The 23,975-nt window shown below is 38.0% G+C and overlaps 1 protein-coding gene across 2 annotated transcripts in view; it reads left to right on the top strand.

Annotated features, from left to right (window-relative positions):
* The window catches only part of LOC131359139 (connector enhancer of kinase suppressor of ras 3-like), a 44,871-nt gene that overhangs the window by 2,532 nt on the left and 18,364 nt on the right, over positions 1-23,975 (top strand). For both annotated transcript variants that reach the window (XM_058398756.1, XM_058398755.1), the window contains exons 2-7: positions 11,174-11,337; positions 17,583-17,785; positions 19,125-19,212; positions 21,848-21,889; positions 22,861-22,980; positions 23,262-23,321. In XM_058398756.1, coding sequence (XP_058254739.1) covers positions 11,174-11,337; positions 17,583-17,785; positions 19,125-19,212; positions 21,848-21,889; positions 22,861-22,980; positions 23,262-23,321 — 677 coding nt within the window. The remainder of the gene's footprint in view (positions 1-11,173; positions 11,338-17,582; positions 17,786-19,124; positions 19,213-21,847; positions 21,890-22,860; positions 22,981-23,261; positions 23,322-23,975) is intronic.

Here is a 23,975-nt window from a genome sequence, read left to right as displayed (position 1 = left end):
TTTAGCCATTTATCTGACTTCAAGTGACATCACATAGTTCTAGAGGCCACAGTGTTTACAATGACAATGTTTTTAGATCATTTCATGTAGGAAGACTGGGCTTTCTGTTGGTTGAATAGTGTTGGTGGTCAATAACAAACTTTACACGCATCCTAATAATATGCGAGTAATGCAGTTGAGCGTAAATTCGAATAGGTACCTGTCATCTAAACAATTAAATCAGAGCAGAATGAATCAGGTTCTATTTAAGTGATTACTATATTCTATCAAAAGATGGATAAACAGTTTAATAAGCGGAATATTTTGATTAAAATATATCTGATTAATTCCACAGCCACAATTGTTGGTTATAAAATGTACTGCATGTGAATTTGTGTCATTACGCACCCATACCAACACTGTAGGTGTTTTTCTTTCTTTTCTTTTTTTTAAAAAACTGGTCGTGACAGGAAGCGAATGACAACAGAATGTTTCTGGACAGCATTCTGCCCTTCCCTTCTGTTTGAAAAGCAAACTTGACGTATGTTCTAACGAGACCCAACTATTTAAAACCTGTTATAGCTGCTGGATGTTAGATCTTGAGATCAGATAGTAACTTGGGTTGCATTACATCCTTCTCTACTGTGCAGATAAACCTTAACCTGACAAGACTGTATCTCAAACATCATGCTGCACAATAAATTAAATAGTATTCCTACGATTATTAAGGATGTACTGACATCTTATTTAGTAGGGCAGTAAGCCTTTTGGGATGCAGCAACCAAAAGGTATATTGCACCCATTCTGCAGAATCGTAAATGATACATCACATACACAATGAATTGAGTTGAGTTCTGGCTAAAGAGGGAAATGTCTACACACACACATCTATGTATATATATATATATATACATATACAGCATCCTGACACAGTGCCGATTGTGACTAGTAAGATAGGAACCTGTTTGTCCCCAGACATAATATGGAGGGGTTTTTTATTACAAAAAATCCCATGCTTTGTAGTTTTAAAAGTAGTTTAAAAAACAAACATCCTGTGTGTATGACATTTTTTCAGCAGGGTTCAGCGTATTGAAAGAAATACAGCAAAATCTAACAGTATGTATAGATACTTTATTTAGAATTAATTTGTTCAGATCAAAATTTTAATTGAAAACATAGCTCTTCTATTGTTGCTGTATAAAGAGACATCTTGACACTATATGTGAGACCTTTCAGCTATGAAATTACCATGTGGCTCCTCTTTAAGAGGATCTTATAAATTTAAAGCAGACTTTCCTAGTAACCTGGAGAGATGTCAAGAATTTCCACTGTGCCTTTGTGTCAGTGAATTAGTTGATATCTTTGCCCATACAGCTTTATTGTTTCAGGGTCTAAGAGTTTGTTTTGTGTACATGCAATAATTCTCAGAAATATATCTGTGTCATTATTATACACACACAGGAGTCTTACAGTCTTACATTCTCTGCCTTAAGCTTAGCCGAACACACAGCAGCTTCCCACTGAAACACTGAGTCCGTTGACATTTGCATGAATCCATGCTCTGTTTCCCACAGAGACCAGACATGATAAAGGGTCACCTTGTGTGTGTGCCATGGTGAAGTGAAGTTGTTGGCTTTGTATTCAAACCTGAATATCCCAGTACAAATCTGCAAGATTATCTGAGCTTAGCAAAGCCAGCGTTAGCACCCCTCATGACCTAAAATCATTGGCTTCTTAAAAACCCCCTGCTTAACACAATGAGAAAAACACAACCTTAACTCTGAGGCCCACATTGTTGCTGACAGGTAATTCATTAGAAAAGCAGAATGCTCAATTCATACACAAAAAATGACAATGAGAAGACATTTAGAGTCTCCCCAAGCACAAACCAACACTTACTTAACCTGTGACATTCTATTCATTATATACAGCATGTGATTTTATTCTGTTAAATATGCACTTGCTGGGTGAATTAAATGTTTTTGGTCGTGGATTTAAAAAAAGTACATTTAATAACGTATAATTTCATTTCATGTCAGGATGTCTTGACCCTTCTCTAATTATTTACATAGCACATTAGAGCAATGGCAGGTCATTTGATCACAGCTGTAAAAAAAAAAAAAGGTAAATGTATTATAGACATTGTGATTAGTTGAAGCAGAACCTGATATCTCTGCCTTTATCCAAAACAACTTGTCAGAATTCTCCAGCATATTCTCTGCATGCCTGAGTTATCTGATCTTATCTGATGATCACATGATGTGGGAAGTCCTGTTTCCTGGCTGTTGTAATTCACATTTAAGGTGTAAACCTGTGTTGTTGTTGTTGTTGCAATATGCAGAATGCTTAGCAAGTATTCCCACAACTTTATAAAACACATGATGCCTCTGTTATATAGAAGAGAAGGCTTTCCTGTGTCCACAGAGGGACATGCAGGCATACTTCTCTATGTTTAAATAACCGCTAAGACAGGAATGTATACCGCGACTAGGCCAAACCCTCAATGAATCAAGAGAGAAAAGTGCTACAAATAGCCTTTTATGTCCTTGTCCTTTGTTCCATGCCACTTGTGGCTTTTTGTCCATATTTAAAATTAAAGGCCAAATAACCACTGGTGTGTGTACTATATATAAATCTCCTCAAGCATTTGTTATTTCATTCCAAAGGGATTATCTTGGCTGTAGTTTTGTTAAGGAAATGCCTCTTAATTTTGTGTTACCAAAGGTTGCTCTCTCTCTTTGTCTCCATAACTGGTGCAAGTGGGAAATTTATGTCTGGAACATGTTGAGACTTGCCTGCACTTTCTACCAGTTGCTCTCTGATTAGCCTGATTTAATTTTTCATTTAGGCATGTAATCTGGTTTAATGCTTTTTCACCTTGTGTATGTCATGCCTGTGAGTGTTCCTCCCCGCACTCAACGTCAGTTCGTATTATTATTATTGTTGTTGTTGTTAAGTCTCTTATCCATAAGGGATGTAAGGCAGTTGACCTAAGACAGGGAAAAACACCCGGTAGAGATGGGATTTCCCTGTGGCCCAGCAATTAACTATTATCTCACATCACATTCTTACTAGAATAATGTTTTACAGCAGGTAATAAACAATAGACTGTGATGATTCATCATCCGTCTCCCAGCTGTTTTGTTCTACTAAGCCGGTGATTGGAAAGTTGCCTGTATTTCCCAAATAATAAAAATCTGGGTACTTTACTGACCAGCAGTTTGGGATTTTCCTTTCCATTTGCTACTGTTGCTACTACCAAAAAAAAAAGGCTGGTGGTTTTTTGGACATCAGTTAATTCTTGTAATTTGGAATAACATCTAAGCCAACCAAGCATCCAAAAAATATCCAGCATCTTAATGAAATCCTGAAACAATGCCATGTTTTTCTTCAGCTAAATTTCAGTTACAGTATTGTTCTGAATGCATGTTCGTGATCTGGCTTTTCATCACAACAAACAAGTAAAGACTTAGTTCTATTGTTGTACTTTTTTTTTTTCTTAATAAAGAAATTTTTTTTTTTTCTTAATAAAGAATGCTGAATAACTCCCTCAACCAGCACCTGCATGTAGGTAAACAGAGAAAGGGTGGTATAGCACGTGCACATACAAAACAGTCTTAACCACATCACACCAGAGCACTGGGGGAAATCCTGCCACTGGTTGCCACTCAGTCTATTTAAGCAAGAGGACTCTTTGTATGATGTTGTTTTGTCCTCAGCATAAATGACAAGGCTCAGAGATATTGAATAAGTGGCTGTATTAATGTCTGTCTTCAGGATGAGGCTTGTTAAATGGGCACAGTGTGTTCATTTATACATTCATGATAAGATTTTATCACTAACTTATACCATACGCTAAAAGTATGTAATGTTTGTGAAGAATTACATATTTTTTGTGTGTATCAACCACATATGTAAGTACTGTAAGTACATGTCATGTAAAGGAAGAGAACTTTGTTGTCTTGCTGCATTTCAGCTTTTCTTTTATTCCTTATACTATAGTTTTTCATCCTCTTGATTTATTTATTTTACACCACTTTTATTCACAACACTTGAAAACACATCCGTCCTTACTACCTTCTTCTCCTTCATTCAACGAGGTGTGGGCAGTATTAGCTGAAAAAGTATGCATGATCCACATGCAAAAATCTGATCTTGGATAATATTTAGGATGGATAGTGAATTGGGACACAGCATGTGTTTTGGAGGTTGTCTCCTAGAGGCAGTGTGGCCGGAGGTGTACTGTATGTGTGGACATGTGTAAAAACAGTGAGTAACAGCAGAGATCAGTGGATGGTGACTCAATTACCACCTTAGGGCTACAATTCCCAGAGTTTTGCTCTCAAATCTCTATCAGTGAACAGTTGATAACTTGAAAACAAATTTTGTAATTAAACAAAATAAACTAGAATGAATAGCTTTTCCATACCAGCATTGCCTCTGGCCTGCTCATTAGAGATGGAATTTAAGTTTATATCCTGGGTTTATATGTTTGTTATGCAACTCTGTGTTAAAAGTGGTATGTAAAAAGATTATATTGAAAAGACAAGATGGAAAGCTAGAGCCAGAGTATGGATGCAAGAAATGGGGGACAAAATGCAGCCCAATGGATAAATAATAAAAAGAAAGCATTAGGGGGTTCTTTTAACAACAGTTTAACAACAATTGTTTTATATGATTAATTACGCTTACCTTATTAGGATCATCTGTACACCTGCTCTTTTATGCAGTTATGCAATAATTAAATCATGTGGCAGCATAATGCATAAAATCATGCAGATACTGTCAAGAGCTTCAGTAAATGTTAACATCATCAATGTGATCTCTGTGACTTTAATCATGGCATGGTTGTTACTATTGGATGGGCTGGATGGATGGGAGTGTTTCAGAAACTGCTGATTTACTGATTTTATTCAGAATGGTGTGAAAAGCAAAAAAAAAAAAGAGAGATGAGCGAGATCACGATTCGATCAGTTTCAGTTGACATGAAGTCTCTGGTAACTCAAGTAATCACTCTTTGCAGACATGGTGAGCAGAAAAGCATTTCACCATGCACAAAACATCAAACCTTTAAGTGGATTAGCTACAGCAGCAGAAGACCACATCGGGCTCCACTCCTCTCAGCCAGGAACAGGAATCTGAGGCTATCATGGCACACACTCACTAAAACTGGACAGTTGTTTTGTTTTCTAATCAACTATTCAGTTATCCATTCCCCCTGCCCCAGACTCGCTCCCATCCCTCCCCCAAAAACATGTTTTATCAGCTCTGTTAGTCATTACACCTGTGTGCAATGTGTTTAGCCTCTACATTAAGATATCAAAGCTTTGCCAGGGGCTCACGTTCCCATGGAATTGTGCCCAAGCACAATATTTACTGCATGATTTGGAAAAACATGCAAATCACTCAGTCTTTCATCTTGACTTATGAGCTGGATTTTTTTTTTTTGTCATCATATGGAACCAACAAGAGAGCTGCTTCTTCAGTGCTTTAGACATGACAGCAAGCATGTCTACTTTAGAACTTATTTTATCATGACTTCAGCTCCCATTTAATCATTTATGCTCCAGATGTTTAAAAATCTCAGCTTTATGAGGAAGCGGAATATTTTATGTCATTCAATTGCTTCTTTAGATATATATTTCTAATCAGTGCCTTTTTTTTCTTCTTTTACTCTCTTTAATTATGCCTCTTTTATGAACGCGTCTCTCCATTTCTGAAGGTTTGAAGTTTCCATCTGCCTTCCTCTTCAGATTTTATCTGCATCTCTTATACCATATGACTCCTCCTCTCTTCTATTTATCATTAAAGCATGGTCATTCTGTCAGTACACACTGCAGTGTGACTGCCTGCGGCTGAGTGTAGGGACTTTTCCTTAAGCTTTCAGAATGTGGTTTTGTACACTAGTTACTATTATAGTGAGCCTAATGAATGTGTCTATCCACCAAGAATAGGACAATTTAAAAGTGTAAAGCCAAAGGTATGAAGCTTTCATATGCACCATTGATAACCAGCATTGGTGCATGTTAAACCACATTATGCGTTGCACATCACAAGTATGTAATTTTGATGTCCTGCAGAATAAAAGACGTTTTTCTCAAAGGCAAAAACAACAAGATATTTAAATTCCAATGTTTTATACAATTTGCAGCAAACTCCTTATGAGGAACATAACTTATTGGTTCTTGAAAAACAGGGTTCCATTGCTAATGGTGCTAAAAAGCATTACGGCAGATTAAAATACATTTATTCAGCTTTATTGGTTATTTGACAGCTTATTTAAATATCAAATAATTTATATCAAGCAGTCTAACGTTTTCTCCAATTAGATTTGTATATTTGGATCTGTTCCATCGCACATTCCAGATCAGCCTTTGTGTTTGGGTTTGAGGTTAGAGGTTGTGTTTTTTTATTTTTTCCCCCATTAAGGCCTTTGATGGTTTGAGGAAAACCTGCATTCCTAACGCGTGAGAAAAGTTTTCTACCATTTTCTATAAGTTGTATGTAAACACTAGGCTAAATCTAGTGTGGTACAAGTTAGGTGTCCCCACCTCATAGTCTCAGACTTCTCTGTAATTGTGGTTTTGCCTTTTGGGGATGTGGCGCAGACGAGAGTCGGAGAAGTCAGTTGGGGAGTGCCTGATTTCCAAACCACCTCTCATTACACATCTGTAATGATCCTGTGTTTACTGCATTGTTCAAACTTATCAATAGTGAGAAAGTCTTATTATAGCTTTTATTGGCTGTAAAAATGTCAGACGCTCAGGCTCCAGTGAGTCGACCTTTCGGCTAGTTTTCTGAGCTAAAGTTCTGTAGTGAGTGAAGAGTGTTTATGTTTAAGCAAGTTCAGTGCGCAGACCTTATGACTTAAAACATTCTGTGTCTAGACTTCGAAAGAAGCAATGACTTGCCCATTATCACATTAGTAGTATGGGGTTTTTTTTTATAATGTTTATAGATTAGTGTCTGTGTGTCAAGAAACATTTATCACTGAAGTCAAAACAGATAGGCGTATGCAGTATGATAGTGTAAAACTGATCTGGATCTTCATGCCTCAGCTTATTGGCCCGTGATTAATCCTTCCTTTCCACCACTTGATCCTTTCATGCCTGATGGAAAAGTTGCATGTGAGCTGTAGCAAACCTGTCAGATCAGTTTCTTTTCCCTGTGGTGTTTTTTGCTCACTAACATCTCCTCCCCCTTCAGCATATGTCACATGTCAAGGCAACATGTGGGTCAGATTGAGCACCTTTAGGCCATCAGTCCTGTCTGTCTTCCAGCCTACAGCATTGCCACACCAAGGTGGTATAACTCTTTAACTGATCATTTGCGTACCATTGCATTGGTTTGTGCTTAGAGTGAGCAACAGGTTCTTGACATTCTCTTGTTTCTTTTTGTGTAACAAATTGCTTGTCCTCTCTCTCTCTCTCTCTCTCTCTCACTCTTCATTGGTAACTTAGTTTGTGAGCTTTAGTAATATAGCTGTTAAACTTGTTCAACTTGAGTCATTTTTTAAATGAAAGTTATTATAAATTACTGAATTTATTCGCAACTTTTCATTGAAGGGATACAAATCCTTAATCAGCTGACAGTGGGTTATTCTTATGTAACTGTACTGTACTTGCACAAGGGGTTGTTTTTTAATTTGTGAAATCATGCATTGGGCTTTTAAAGCTTAACACATTGAAAGGATTCTTTTGGGGGTTTTTTTTACAGCCTTTACAAGGCTTGTTGTGCACCAAGGGAATGCCATTGTAGAAATCTGGAATTTTCACAACAGGACATCTCTGGAGAACAATAGACATTCTTGCAATCCTCACAGGTTTGCCCCAAAGTCTAAATAAAAAAGAGAGAGAAACAGTGGCAGCCTCTATTGTACACTGTGTGTTTTCCACTCCTCTCCCATAGAGGCCATGAACAGCACAGGAGGAGGGTGTGTGTGTGTGTGAGAGAGAGAGAAAGAGAGAGAGAGAGAGAGAGAGAGAGAGAGTGAGATACACACAGCACAGGAGAAGGGTGTGTGTGTGTGTGTGTCTGTCTGAATGGAGGTCAGAATGGTTCATTCTCCCACTGGGATGCTGTTCATTCTATGAGAGGTGGAAGGCTTTCTTTCTTGTGTAATCAAATCTCTGAGAACCAAAGCCTGCTCTTCCTTTTTCACAGGGCCTGTCTACGGTTGAGAGCCCGGCTACAAGTAGGGACTCCAGCAGAAAGAAGAGGGCTAGAGGGTGTTAATTCCAGATAGTACAAGGGTCAGGTGGGGGGTAGTGGTAGTGAGAGGTTTGTGCTGCTTCCTGTTGGAACAGATGTTAAGGTCACACGATATCATGCACTAAAGGGTGTAGAGTTTACAGTTGAATGATTTTTTTTTTCTGCCATGAGACCCAGTTTGTTTTAATGGCAGCATGCAATAACAACACATTAATATGTTGTGAAAATAAAGAGAGTGGTTTTTACCTAATAGTGAAAGTGTCAGTGGTTTGTAACAGTCCAAGCTAAAGTTTTCTTTCACAGCAGAATCATCAGTACAGTACAGAGAAAAGCTGCCTTGTTTTCTTTGATTAACTTCAAGAGAGAAAAAAGAGGGTGGTGATATAGCTGCTGTTTATAGCTGCTATGATGTATGTGATCATATGCATTAATATTTTGTGGAGGCTTCACATTAAATGTAATTATCAATGGATTAAAAGTACAATGTAACGAACTTTAATTAATTTAATTAACTTTAATAAGCCTTAGCAAATATCTGTGGTGTAAGAGGGATAAAACGCTTGAGGGCATGTGCTGTTATGGGAAAATAATCAAGTCCGTTGATTCTTTACCTGTCGTTGATTATTTACCTACAACAGTGTCCCAAGGTGTTTTATGCCTTAGACAACTGCAGTGAAATGCTTCTGGCTGCTTCCCTTTTTGAAGATGCTTCACTTGTCCCTTTTGTTCACTTCACACTACACTGACATTCTATCTATCTTTATTGTGTTCACCTCACAATAAATCTCTCTCTATCTCTCTCTCACACACACACACACACACACACACACACACAGTGTGTTTATGGTGGGAGCGTCACCGTTTCATAAGTGTTTTGACTAGAGGAGCTAACCTACCTATTATTCTCACTAAATTCAGTGATTCTTGTTTTTTTTTTTGCCTTATGGGCCAAGCAGGTGGGAAGGATGCTATTTGATCTCAGATCTTCTCCCAGTAATAAACTAATCCTCAATTCCAGATTCTTTAACGGTGAACGAATCTGTTTAATTCGTGCCAAAAGAGTCCTGATTTGCTTTATTATGATCGAAGATGTTTTATTTTTTTAAAAGATTTTATTTTTCCTCTATCAGGCCAGTGGCAAATACTGCAGAGTCAATTGAGCAGCAGTGAAGGGCTTTCATTAGTGAGCCATGTGAGAGCCATTAATTCTAGTGTTGCGATGCAACATCTCACTGTAATGATGGAAAACTCCTCGTAAAGCACTGGATCAAGCCCTGTAATCACTTTAACACATTCCAGCGCCTCTCTCTCCTATTCCTCTCATCAACGGGCTCTGAAAAGATCTGTTGAAAAATAGCATCACTCTCCAGGAAATACACTTTTACTAGTATCGGATTCAAAAAGGAGACACTTTCCTCTCTCGGTTCAGTGGATTCCAGTTTGCACAGCTTGTGTCAGTGGGTTTGTGCAGGGTGCAGTGCATTCACCCCGAGCTGCTCTCTCACACTAGGAACTGAACTTTGAAATAAAATGCATCTTATCCTAATGAGCTTTAACTCCGAAGTTCATCACTGAACGGATCGAGGCTCACATTGGGGGTCCCATTTCCGCTTCAGTTTTCATTTTCTTTAATAATTATACATGCTTTTTAATGTTGTAGAAATTAACATTCGATTCTAAAATTTTAAAACGAATTAATATCAAACAATATCTCGTTGCAAGGACCACGGTACATACATTACATACATAAATAATTGAGGCTTTCCCATATATGGCAGTTAGGAAGGTGCTTTGTGTTGCATTTCCAAAGCTGGACTGAGATGGATGTGGTGTTGAATGATGAGCTGTGTTGTTGTGTCTGGGCTGACAGGCCATTGAGCGTTAGCAGGGCATGGGGCCAGTGCTCTGCAGCTGGCCCTCTCTGTACAGCCTTTGACTGGGGCAAACCCCTCCTCCATCACCCCTTTGAGCCATCCTTCACTGACACACTGGTGGAACGGCTCAGTAAGTGTGTTGTGTATGTCGCTTGGCGTAGGAGTGTGTTGTTGCACAGGCAGCCAATTGGTTTTGGAATTGAATGCAAGTTCCTGTGCAAGTTAAACAGCTCGGTTTCAGTGAGCTTTTACATTCTGTGAAGGCATCATCCAAACTTGTGTTGCTAGCTATAAAGAGTGAAACTGTTGAACGTCCTCATGTGTGTAATGATAATATTAAATTTCCCTATAAAAGTTCCCTAATTTTACTATGAAATTTTTACAAAATGTAACCTATGGTAGCCTGTATAATTGTAGTCTGTTAATATTGTCTTTTTGGATTAAAAGTGTGCATCATGACATTTACAGTTGACCCTAATACAGTAATGTTGTAATAATACAGTAATAAAGTACCGTTGACCGTTCTTTATTAAGTAAAGAGTTACATATTGTTTAATCAGCCCATGTAAACGCACACACACAGGCAGTTGGAAAGTGTGTGGTGTTCATAATGGCTTTATCAGGGAGCTCCATCTCACACCTGTTCTCTCTGAGTGACAGCAGAGCAAATACTGGAATTCACGCTTCTAGAGAAAAGCAGCAGTCTGCTACTTGTTTATGCACAATGAAGAAATAATGCACATATATATATTGTTCAGCTTTATTAGGAACATCTGTTCAACTGTGCATTCATGCATTTATCTAATCAGCCAATGATGTGGCAGCAGTGCAATTAAAAAATCATGCGCATAAAGGTAAAGAGCTTCAGGTAATGTTCTTATCTAACATCAGAATGACAAAAAAGTGGTCTCTATGCCTTTAACTGTGGCATGGTACCAAACAGAAGGGTTGAAGGGTTGTTTTTTTGTATTTCAGAAACTGCTAATCTCGTGGAAATCTCACACACAACAGCCTCAAGTTTACACAAAATGATGAATATATAACATATTGTTACATATTGTTTTTACAGCTTACATTCATGTTGTTTTCATTTATTCTACATTGTCAAGGTCTTGATGACAGTCTCCAGCAATATGTTGCCAACTTTGAGAGAGAGAAGATCAGTGGAGAGCAGCTGCTGAAGATCTCGCACCAGGATCTGGAAGAACTTGGGGTGTCTCGCATCGGTCACCAGGAGCTGATTCTGGAAGCGGTGGACCTGCTATGTGCTCTGGTCAGTACTAGAGGCATGGCTGTAATACTGTAGACTTACCCACTCTAATATTTAATCTGGTCCTTATTGCTCATGTGTGCTTTTGGGTATATATATAAAGAAACCATTGCAGAGAAGTGACTTTTAAATTCCACATTCAGGAATATTCTAACTACTAAATAACTCCTAATATGGCATAACATTTGAAAACTTATTGAAACAATTCTGACTATTAATTAAAAGTTAGCACCAGAACTGTTTGCCATCAAGACACACTCTCTGTATGTAAGATTTAGCAGATGTAACTTTATTTGAAGGCACTGCACCATTCGTCTGTGTTTCAGCTATAAAGCTACATGCTAGCAGTATGTCACAGAAAATGAGTAAACGAAATAAAAGATGCTGTGAAATGAAAAACAATTTGTCCTCCACGCTCGTACAAATTGAGACACTTCTCGTACAGCAGTTTGTCTCGGTTGTTGAGCTTTGAATGGAAAATCAGTTATACTGTGGCTTGGCTTGCGCAAAGCAATTTTGCTAGTTTGCTGGTTCAGCTAATTAAACCTAAGTTATCTTGCTGTCTAACAAGGATGGAATTAAATCAAGTGTAAAAGTGGAATGTAACAGTGTGTGCCAGCTGTAGTGAATTTTAAGTGTCTGTGGACTTGACATCATCTAGCACAATGCGGAAATGTGCCCACAAACACACACACAGGTAAAAGCTTTTTTTATCATACGTTATTTTCCAAATTTATTATTGTTATTATTCAAATAATTCCTTGAATAATAATCGCTTTTTATGAAAATGTCCAACCCTACTTTGGAACAAAATGCGAGGAAAATTGCCTTAGGCTCATAAACCCTCTGGATAAATGAACCTATCAGCATTTCATATGTTGTTTGTCATGTTCCATAGATGTAGAGTAGTCAGAGTATCATATCTCTGAGCCTCAGCGTTGTGGCAGATCTTGATTTTGCATCACTGACATTAGTTTATCAGCCATCAGGGTTCAAATGTGAATATCTGAGAAACTGTGATCAATCCTACACCACTTATACAATTAGAATTAGTGGTAGATCTCAGTCATAGAGATTGAATAGAAGAATTCATTTGCATCACACATCTGTGGTTGGGGGTTGAATTCCCACCTCTACCCGGTGTGTGTGTGTGTGGAGTTTGCATGTTCTACCTGTGCTTCAAGGGTTTCCTCCCCCAGTCCAAAGACATCCGTTATAGGCTGATTGTAATTTCTAAATTGTCCATGATCGATGAACGTGTGTGTGTGTGTGTGTGCGTGATTGTTATTGTGATTGTGCCCTGCAACGGGTAGGCACTTGCCTTGTGCCCTGAGTCCCCTCGGATAGGCTCCAGGCAGGATAAGTGCTACAGACAATGGTTGGATGAATGAAATTCCATCAAATTTTCCCAAGAAAAGAATTTCATGCAATTCTGTATGAATATACAGTTTTCCACACAAATGAATTAAACTGAGGTAAGGTATAGTACATAGGTAACTTGTACTCTTTCTCGATATCACCCATGTTTTTTGTGTGTTTGTAATGTTAGCATGTTTTTATGCTCAATTTTAAGTCTAACAAGTTAAGCCTGATTTATACTTTGCCTCCTCAGCACTTTTCAGAAGCCTGTTTGGAAGGAACCATAAATCAGAGTGTAGAGCCAGAAAGCAAAACAACGCCAAACTGATTGTGTTGTGTCACGAGATGTTTTTCTTCGAACTGTTCGATCTAAAAAATCTTGCTCTGGAAATTATAATGCCGTTACTATAAGGTCCAACAGATATATTGCTCAATAAGTTATATATTTGGACTTACAAATCAGGATTGGTTTGAAAGTCCAGCCTGTCCTGTGGGCAAGGATTAAGTGTGTAAGTGTAAGGACAGGGAAAAAGCTAAAAAAAAAAAAAAAGCTAAAATGAAAAGCGCAAAGATCATGTGATATTTGCAGATGTTTTATGAAATGTTGCTCAGAAAAAAGACAATGATATTATATTGATGTCATGCTTTTGTGCTCTTTATGTGTACACAGGTGGACAAACATGAATATAGCACAATGTGGGGTTAGGGATTAGTTACTTAGAGGTAACTTGGAGAGAACAACTGTCACATCTATAGTTTAATGGGTAAAGCGTGTAACAAGCTTTTAGCTGGAGATGTGTTTTTGCATGCTCAGCAGTTCATCTTAATAGTGTAATTACATGAACAAGATTTACAACGAACAGAACTGTCTTAAATGAACGTGTAGAAGGGAAAGTTAGGTAGAGGTAGGCTAAAGGTGGGTGGGGAGATAAACGAAATAGTTTCAAGCTGTGCTCTGCAACACTGTCAACCTCTGTTTGGGCAGATGGAATTGCTTTACATTTTACCACTTCCTGCATCATAAAAAAGCAGTTTTAAGCTCTAGACTTTGATCATTTAGAGGTTTTAGTGGGATTCTTATGCTGCTAGAGACTCTCCACTGAATAGTTTTCTGAAGCCCTCTTCAGTTTGCATGAGATCTAAAACACTGAATCAGTTTTTGTTCTCTACAAACATGGCTGCCATTCATGTGATAATCAAGGAGGATTCATAATATCATTTACATTACATTTGCAGTTATTTGGCCTTATCCAGAGCAACAAGTGCTTTGTAGTCTCTGCTGAAAAACATCCCCATGTTTTTTGCTCTTTCAGGGACTAAGAATTCCACCAGTCTAAAATCCTTGTTAGGGAGGTCTTCATAAAAAAAAACATTAGTAAAATAGCCAAATGCTAATTGAAGTGCTTGGTGAAGAGGTAGGGATTTAGTTTTTGTTTGAGGACAGATGGTGGCTCAACTGTTCATCTGGATGTCAAGGAAAAGTTCATTTCATCACCAGGGTGCCAGGACACAGGAGAGCCTTGATGCATGTCTGCCCTGAGAGATGGTGGGTCCAGTAGAGTAGTGCTAGAGGCTGGGAATAAGTGTGGTGCATAGCTTGTATAATGCTGTTTAAAAAGACGACTTCATGATGTTTATAAATGCATAGTACAGATTCACTGGTAGAAATACTGAATTATAATATGATTTTTTTTTATACTTTTATATAGATATGAGCATTTGTTATACTGATAATTGTCTAGGCTTAGAAATAAAGTTTCAGATGTGAGCGGTGTCCCAGCTGGTTTCCCATCGGGTAAATAATTGATGCAGTATCATCAGGTGGTTTAAACACATGGAAAAACTTTAGCTACAGCAAATGAAGCACTTGATTGATGCTTATGTTATACTCTATTAACTGAATGATACATCCCAGTGTCCAGGACCCCTCACCTTATGGATGGTGTAATTGAGCCCAGACCGTGTCCATCCACAGACCACAAATTTCCACAAGGCCCCAAATGATCTTTTGATCTACTTCATAAATTTAGCTTGGGTTGATTTGGTCTTCTCTATAAGAGTTGTTATCTTGGATAAATCTCATACTTCTTTTTTACAATGTGAAGGAGAAGATGTGGAGTTCTGTAAATTACATGTGAGGAAACTTTGTTTGAACTTTCCTCCTTCTGTCTACATGGGAAGGAAGCAGCTCAGCAGGCCACTGGTGCTGTGGGAAATGTAGGAGGTACAGTTGCCCCCTTCATAAAGTAGAATATTTGAGGACGGCTTCAGTGAAATTTGTCTCATGGGCACTTGGGAAGGAGCTAGCTTAAATGTTTCAGAGGGTATTTTACGGAGGTGAATGTCAACACCTTTCTAAATAAGTGTATTTGACTAACCTCACACCTTGCTACAAAGAAGTGGGGAGGATCATCATTGCAAATTGTTATGAATATTGGTATGTTGCTTGATCATGGTATAATCATATTTGTGTGTGAGCCTGAGGGCCATTAGGTACAGATCCTAAGTATGCTTTTACAATATACACCTGGTGTATACTGTATTATAATTGCTCTGCTCAGGTTTCACTGTATACAAATGTGAAAACCATTAAACCCTGCACATTTACATGTCAGAGAATTGGACTGGGACTATAATATAGCTTTTGCAGAGCTTGTGCTGAAACCTTATACCACTTTATTTTTCCCTCAAGCTATGGCAGCCCCATTGATGGAAAGTGTGTTCTATTGTCTCAGAGCTCTGGAATAGATATTAAAGATGATCCAGCCAGCTACATGCAGTGGAAAGATCTACAGCTAGCATTACCAGCACTCCAGAATTCTCCCCTGACAAATCATACTACAGGGAGTCCCAGAAGTCTCCATACATTGGGGAAATGGAGATTCTCAAACAACACAGGAAACAGATGCTACAACTTATAGCGTTTTTCCACTTATCGGCCCGGCAAAGCACCGTTCAGGAACAAATGTAACCACATATAATCCTGGGTTTGGATATCACTACAATTACATAACACTACCATGAAAGTGGGAGATTCTCTGGAGGTTACTGAGTGATAACTAATGATAAATATTACCTGATATGCAAAAGCTAAAATTAAATACTACATCAGTCAGGTTATCTATAAATATAAAAGCACCATATGCATTTTCAGCTAAATTTTCAGGGAAGTTTTTTCATCATGTGTTCTAGCTTGACGGTAAGCTTGGGTCAGTGGGCAGGGTTGGCCTTTATATGCCACTATTGAAGCAATGCTGAGGCTTGGACACATAACCTTCTCATCAGAACACTTTAACCAATCTCTGTCTTGCAAGCAGATTTCGAAAATAATCCTTAAAAAAGTCCTAGAAATTTTATTATTACCTTTATTCTAAAATTCAGATATTGTGCTGCGCCATCCAATGGAAATGCAGTATTAAAGTGTCCATGCTCAGGTTTCTTAACCTGATTTAAGAATGCGAACAATTAGGAACCCCATCTCATCCAGGTTCTGTGTAAATCCCACCAGCTAAGTTAACCGAAGGCTTTTCCTTTTACCCAAAACCTTGTTAAAGTGTTGCTCCATTTGGTCAGAGGATGTATTTCAAACCATTTGTCCTTGTAGCTATTACCACCTTTTACAACCTTCTTGCCCTGAAAGGTTTGGTTCCCTTAGAAGTGGAAGAGTGGAACATGCTGGAGTTCTTTGGACTGTCTGCTTCATCGCCCTACAGCATAATGATATTGAGTCTTTAGAACATCTGTGAGAAAATCTCTCTGAACCTGCTTATAATTAGTGCAGTAATGTGAAAGCTGAGTGTGGGGTCTGTTTCTTTTGCCAAAACAGGACTCTGGGGTTCCCATCACCAGCAGTTAGAAAAATGGTTAAGTCCAGACTATATGTGCATATGGGTCTTTGATCTAGATGGCTCCAGTTACCATTTTAAATAGGAAAAGCTGTGCATTTCATTGATGTACAGCATCCATATGTATCTGAGTAAGCATTACAGGGCTAGATTATAGGAAGAGTTAGAATATCTATTATCTGTTTCACAGTATTGATGGTGAAAGAAGCTGTGAGGATATTTTGCAGGTTAAGGCTGCTTGTGGTGGGCTAGAAACAGACTGTTCTCCCTCAGTTATATCATTAAACCACAGGGTCTGGCTGTGGTGCAGCGGTTTTTGCAAGCTGAGGTTTTTGCAGACAGGAGGCACCCCCTCGAGTCTCCCAGTGCACCGGTTCACATGTTCAGCACTCATTCTTTCCGAGGCCTGTTAAAAGAGCAGCGTCGACTGCCAGGTTTAGGATCTAAATTCAGCAACACAATGTTTGCCAGAAATCCTTGGGCTCTAAATAGGGTAATGCTGTTCTAAACACAGCAAAAAGCTTATTTTATCAGCTTGAACTCCTGATTATGCTTGTTTTATCATAACTATTTAAATGACAGTCAATCCAGCTTATAGCATTAGTAATTTGTCTGTTTACCCGAAACTTGTTCAAATCAGGAGAATGGGTTCTTTGATAAAACCCAACCCTGTATTGCCATTCTTATAAATAATAATTTTTTATAAACTGTTCATCAACAAGTGACATTAGTCAAGCCAAGAAGCTTTTATGGTCATTTCAACCATATATAGCTGGTACAGTACACAGTGAAATGAAACAACGTTCCTCCAGGACCATGGTGCTACATAAAACAACACAGAAACTAAGTAACTAAAACAGTACAACATAAGGTAAATGTGCACAAATGGTGCAAGATAATGCATGACAGACAGTACAATACAACACAGTAGAGTTTACAGAACAGTGTTGACCAATACACAGTTCACATTATAAATAATGATCATTTAAAATTTTGTTACTGTACATTCATGTTCTTTGTATTGTTTTTGTATCTCCACTGCAGAATTATGGTGTGGAAACGGATAACTTGAAAAACCTGGTGATGAGAATGAGAGCAGCATCCAACAATCTGCACATCAGTACATCAGAGCGCAGGAAGATTCCTATCTACGAGGGCAACACCTCTCACAAACCCCCCAATGAGTTCCTCACCTCCGTGGTGGACCTGATCGGTGCAGCAAAAAGCCTTCTCACATGGCTGGATAGGTATAATGAGATATAACATCCAAGACCTGCTAGAGAGTTTTTCAGAATAAAACTCAGAATATACCATATGCACAGTTTTTATGTTGCAAGCCTGTTTCTTGTTATAATGTAGATGTCATTATCTGAATTATATATTAATAGTATGTAAGGACATATGAAAGATTTGCATCTCCTCGAGTGATCTCCAGCAGACACAGCAGGAGCAGGTCTTGAGTTACTGAGATTTCTTTTTTCACAGGAAAACTCAAGGACATATGAAACTAGATACAGTCTGGGTTGTTTCTGCAGGTCTTCCTCTAGACAGTGTCTCATGTGAAACAGCGAGCATCCCCATAAAACATCTTTATATTGATTTAATATTAGATATGGATTGGAAAGTAGATGTGTTAATCACCTGTCGCTGTATTAACATTTGAACAAAATCAATATATTTTGACACCACTTAACATGTTTGAGCCTTTAAATCATAGCACCATAGTACTTTTTCAAATAATTGCTGTAATGCTATAACTATAAATGAATGAGAAAGCTGTAACTGGTCATTTAAATTGAGACTAGAGATTGATAAGTAATTAGTGATTATTATTAATGTTAACAATACTCCTCGTGGTCCAGTGGCAGGATCCTGTGCTGTCATTGCCATGGCCAGGTTCGATTCCCGGGCAGGGGGTTAACCCAGCCACTGAAATCTCACTTAACTCTCAGTGCCGGTCCCAAGCCCGGGTAAAATGGGAGGGTTGTGTCAGGAAGGGCATCCGGCGTGAAAACCTGTGCCAAATTCGAAACATGCGGACCAAATGATCCACTGTGGTGACCCCAAAAGAAAGCACTTGAAAGAACAACAACATTAATGTTATTAATCATCATAATAATGAAAACTGGGAACTGCATTCTGTGATGTTATAATACAGTGAATTCACTGTATTATAACATTCAAACATGTCTTCACAGCTTTATTACGATATTTTTAGTGTTTGTTACAGATTAGTTATTATGAAGTCTGAGTTAAATTCAAAAAGCTGATACCAAATGATAGTCTAGAAATTTAAAGAAATTATGATAGTCATAAAGCAAAGATTGATTTTTTACAATTGTTTACCATTGTTGCAAAACCTCTAACTAACAGATTAGGTTGATTAGGAGATTATGTGACAGGGTAGTTGTGGTTGACTGTTAGGAGTACATGGAACAATGTGAAAGAGAAGAAGATCTGCTCTGCTGTTCTGTTTTAAGATTAATGTCCTTTTCAGTGCAGTGATACATATGGTGTGTGTGTGTGCATGTGTGCATGCATGCTGTTTGATAAAGTGTCTCATCTGTTGCTTTTTCACAATCACAGAACCCCACTGACTGGGATCAGTGACTTCACCAGTACCAAGAACAAGATCATTCAGCTGTGCCTGGAATTGACCACCACGGTCCAACAGGTCTGCGTTTGTTCTCTCCTGCTCCCTGACATGCCTTTTAGATTTCAGCAATACATTGGTGCACACTATTAGCCTGTGTGAAATGTCTTTAACATACCATGTGGCTGTGTCTTGGCTTCAAGTTGGGTGGCGTCACTCTGTGTCTTCATTGTACTTCATTGTATGTTCCACTTTGATAAACACCCCTTGTGTTTACTGTATCAGCAAGTGGATGTCTTCCCAAGCAAATGCTTTATTTATGGTTATCATAAAGTGACAAAATATTTTTTATAAGTGTAATTGCATCCTGGTTTAGAAAGATTGCCCTACTCATAGTATACTATTTCTGTGTGTTGTTGGGAGCTTGGCTCTACTATTGTTTGAAAGGTGACAGTAGTCCCGCTTTAAGTGAAGTTGGTTAAACTCTGTGATTCTCAGAATGGATAGCAGAGGGGAAAGGTTAAACTGATTTTCTCTGACCTGAAGTGAAACAGGTTACATTGCCGTTCCAAAAAAAATCCTTTGGGTTGATCCTGTCTAAACGCTGGCTTTAGAGCAACTAAAAGACCTTGTACAGGATTGGTGGTCTATTCTGAATAAAAATTATATAGGAATTGCAAAAGTCTAATGATGAATAAAAAGATTTTAGTGATTAATAGAACAGCTGTGCATCACTAAGCTTGTTTCTGTTGTGCAGCAGTGGTGTGGTTTAAGACAAGTTGTGTCTTGTGTTGATATGCAGGATTTAATTAGGATCTCTCAACACCAGACATGATCACAGGTTGAAATAAATCAGATCAGAAGCTTTAAATTTGATCCAAAACCATTGCCACTGTTTAATTGATATATTCTTTAACATGCCACATATCCATAATCCAGAAATGTAACTAAAATATTGCTTGATGTTCCTCGGTTATGAATGTATAGTGAACCAACTAATATTTTCTAAACTAATTTTCTCTATTTATCTGCATCTCAATTTATAAGAATCCTTTTTTAATCTCTTAAGACCATTGCACCAATCACATGAAGTAAAATCCCTTAATGCTTATTACTATAATTAACTATTATGCCTTACTTTTAATCTTACTTTTCAGTATTTCCCTGTTTGCCAGATTAGTGTGTTTAAAATAGTGCTGTAATGGAGTAAATGTACTGTAGATGTGTAAATTGTATATGGTTTGCAGGTCATGAGAGGACCATGTTAAAGCAAACCCCTGCTAGGACTCTATAGCCCAGTCAAGAGATATATAGGGTGGGAAGAATTCATTAGGTTGCATGGTCATTTAACGGATAATAGGCATGAAGCACACATTAAAAGACCCGGCCCTACCTCATCTCCCATGACCGAAAACAAGACGGCTTGTATTTTCCCTAAACCAAAAAAATCATCTAATATTCAACTAATGTGTTTCTGTAAAGTATGGGGTGATGCGAAGAAGAAGCGTAAAATGGTTTAATGTTCAGTTGTTGTGCCAGCACAGATTTCTCTGATTCCTCATTGCAGTCATGGATAAAGCCTCTCCAGTTTCATATCAGAAGCTGACGAGAGGCATCTGATCTCTATCAGCTGTTGTCTGATGGCATCTATAATTCAGTTACTTCTGTGTGTCCACGTCTGATCTTTGGACTGGTGCCCACAATTAGGAAGCAAATATTTTCATCTGTGAAATTTGGCAGCCGATATAAGATAAACAGAGAGAGAAACTGAGTATGTGTATACTGATATATGGAAAGTCATTCTGAACTGTTCTGGAGAATTTTAGAAATAGTATGAATAACATTTCATCTCTTTGTGGTTATGAAAAAAAAACATTATGAACTTTGCATCTCATGCTTACATTCTTTCCTAAACCTCATATTATTATTTTAGGTATTGAATAGGTTTGGTTTTGAAAGGAAAAAAATATTTAAATATCACTAGTACTACTGTGTTATATATTTAGCACAAAACAGTTTCAAATACCTCTCACATGAAACAGATGTACTGTTGGCTTGGTGTACTGAATCATGATTGTGGTACAATTTCACCATGTGACCATCATTACTCTGTGGTTGGAGTGTGTGTGTGTGTGTGTGTGTGGCTATCAGCTGACAGACAGGTGCTCATTGGACATATGGACATATGCCACTAAAGGCATTCTTCTGTTAAACAGAGGAGGTCTTACTGTCTATGGGGGGTCAAGTTAACTGTCCTCAGCCTCTGCTATGTTGTCTCAGCTGTGAGCCAAAAGTTGTAAAGGCTACATTCAAAGTTTTCAGCATATGCATCATAAACACAGAGACATTCACTTTCCTTTTTATCATGGATTATTTAAGTGTGGTTGGTTCTATTTAGAAATGCACTTAGAACATTATATTAGGCTGAAGATTCCTGCAGATGTCTGCCCTTCTCTGAAAATGATTTACTGCATGCCAGTCTGTTCTATTTTCTTCACAGTGTAGTTGTCCTTCACGTCTTATGTAATTATGTTGTCTTACAGCTGACATGACTATGTAATTCACGAGTCAAAGCTGTTTATTTGTGGCTGGCGCTCATCTTCCACTGCTATATCTGGATTGCTAATTATATAAACACTACACTGACCCTGATTTCCTGGTTATTACTTAGCTTAGATATACTCAGACTTTAACACTTTCTTCTTTCTCTCTGAAGGATTGCTCTGTTTATGACATGGAGGAGAAGATTCTGGGCGTTGTAAGTATTTGAACTTCACTTATGTGTTCACATAGTTGGTGCATACCATGTTATTATTTTTATGTACTAATGTATAATTACAAAATACAATATTATTTATAAAACACAGAGAACAGGGCATCATGCTTTTTCTGAAACAGTACAGTCTAATTAATATTTATAAAGTAAACCAGAATTGTTATTGTAATGAAAGCTGCATAGTCCTCTGCTGAGTCTCTGTGAGTTCCTGTTTAAATACCACTGTTTGTGTCAGAGGCCCTCGCCGTCTATCACTGCTTCCTGTTAATGACATTCACTATACCTACTTCCCCTGTTGCTAAACTTCATCCTTTTTATGCTGAACTCTAACAACCCCACTCCTTTTGGCCTTCCGACAACTATTTCCTTCCACTAATAACTTTAGACGCCCCCACATTAAATATTCTATTCAGTTATGCAAGGGTTGGATAGCTTTGAAGTGCTGGAATATTTTGCTGTCCCCTATGACAAGTGCCAGTTTCATCACAGTTTCCTAGTATGCCAGGTTCAGTCTTGTACATTCACCAGACCTACTGTGTCTGTGTGTCTGTCTGTGTCTTTGTTCCTGTTTAAATGGTAGAGGTAATGTAAGAATTGCAGAGCTGTTTAGCTCATAAATAAAACAAAATAGATAAACTTAAAAAGCATGTACTGATAATGTTATGTATGTTATGTCTCGTCTGTATGCATGGGGGCATTACCAGACAGTCCAGGAAGTTAGCACATTAGCAACTTTTTGCCTTTTATCAGTATACTTTTGGATCTTTCTAACCTTGATCAAATGCCGTAAACTGAGCAAAATATTTCACAATGGCATCATCCAAGATCAATAGAAGTCACAACTTCTCTGTGAATTTCTTCTCTCCTTGAGACTGATTCTTCTCTATGTTTCTAATGTGCCAAGATTCTGCTATCACATTGCTGCTAAACACTGTTCTCCTGTCGTTTTGCAGTCCAAGGTGCTAAATGTTATCTGTGACCAGACTGTGAGAACAACCTCCGATCCTCTAATGAGCCAGCTGACATGCCTGGAGGAAGTGCAGCTGACCAACATCAAGCCAGGGGAAGGCCTGGTGAGTACTTATCGCCCTCCTGTTTTTGTGTTAGACAAATGTGAAAATTGTTCACATCCCCCACTTAAAGCTCTTATATGACCTTAGCAGACACGATTTCTGTCTGTCACAATTGTTGTATTTCTGGCTGGCAAATAAAGTATACCAAGTTTCTCAAGCATCCTGTTTAGCTTTCAGGATTTATATATTCTACATTGCCTTCATGTCAGTTCTGTCTCTTTCTGTTTCCCTATCTCTCTCTCTCTCTCTGTCTCTCTCTGTCTCTCTCTCTCTCTCCTCAGGGAATGTACATAAAATCCACCTACGACGGGCTTCATGTCATCACTGGCACTACTGAACAAGTAAGACTATGATTCTCCTCTGAGATGCCATCTGATGCTGGGGCTGGTGTATATTTAGCCTTCCTGACACAGTGTGTTGCATCAGCATGTTGAAAGTAGACAGAGCTTTTACTGTTTGTCAGCTTTTGAGTTTTGTTGGACATGCATTGCACACACTGTTATCTAAACCCAGAACATAGAAAGAGGTCATAAAGAAACTTTAGATTGTAATAATTGAAGTTGAAAGCTTGTAGATTAAGATTAGGTTTTTAAAATGCTGGACTATAAATATGTTGTATTGTCAACATAGTATATACAAATGTACAAATTACTAAATATTTAAGCAATTTCTATTAAGATACAAGTTTCACAACAGGAGCACAGACATGGATTTGATAATGGCTCTAATAAGTGGAATTTGGTTGCTCATTATTTGCATTTTTCCATAACAACCTTAATCATTTAAATGGTTCTGCTTCTTTATTTCCCTATTTCTTTGCAAATTCAATTTTAAGTTTAATAGAACCATGCTTATTTAATTACATGTGCATATATATATATATATATATATATATATATATATATATATATATATATATATATATGTTTCCATTTTTTTGGGGGTTTGGGTCTTTTTCAGTTTTATTATTTCTCTCCAAATCCTGTCGGTATGGC

This window comes from Hemibagrus wyckioides, linkage group LG09, assembly GCF_019097595.1.
Source record: "Hemibagrus wyckioides isolate EC202008001 linkage group LG09, SWU_Hwy_1.0, whole genome shotgun sequence".
Lineage (NCBI taxonomy): Eukaryota > Metazoa > Chordata > Actinopteri > Siluriformes > Bagridae > Hemibagrus > Hemibagrus wyckioides.
Note: the sequence above shows the minus strand (reverse complement) of the source record. Positions and strands in the feature narration are given on the sequence as shown.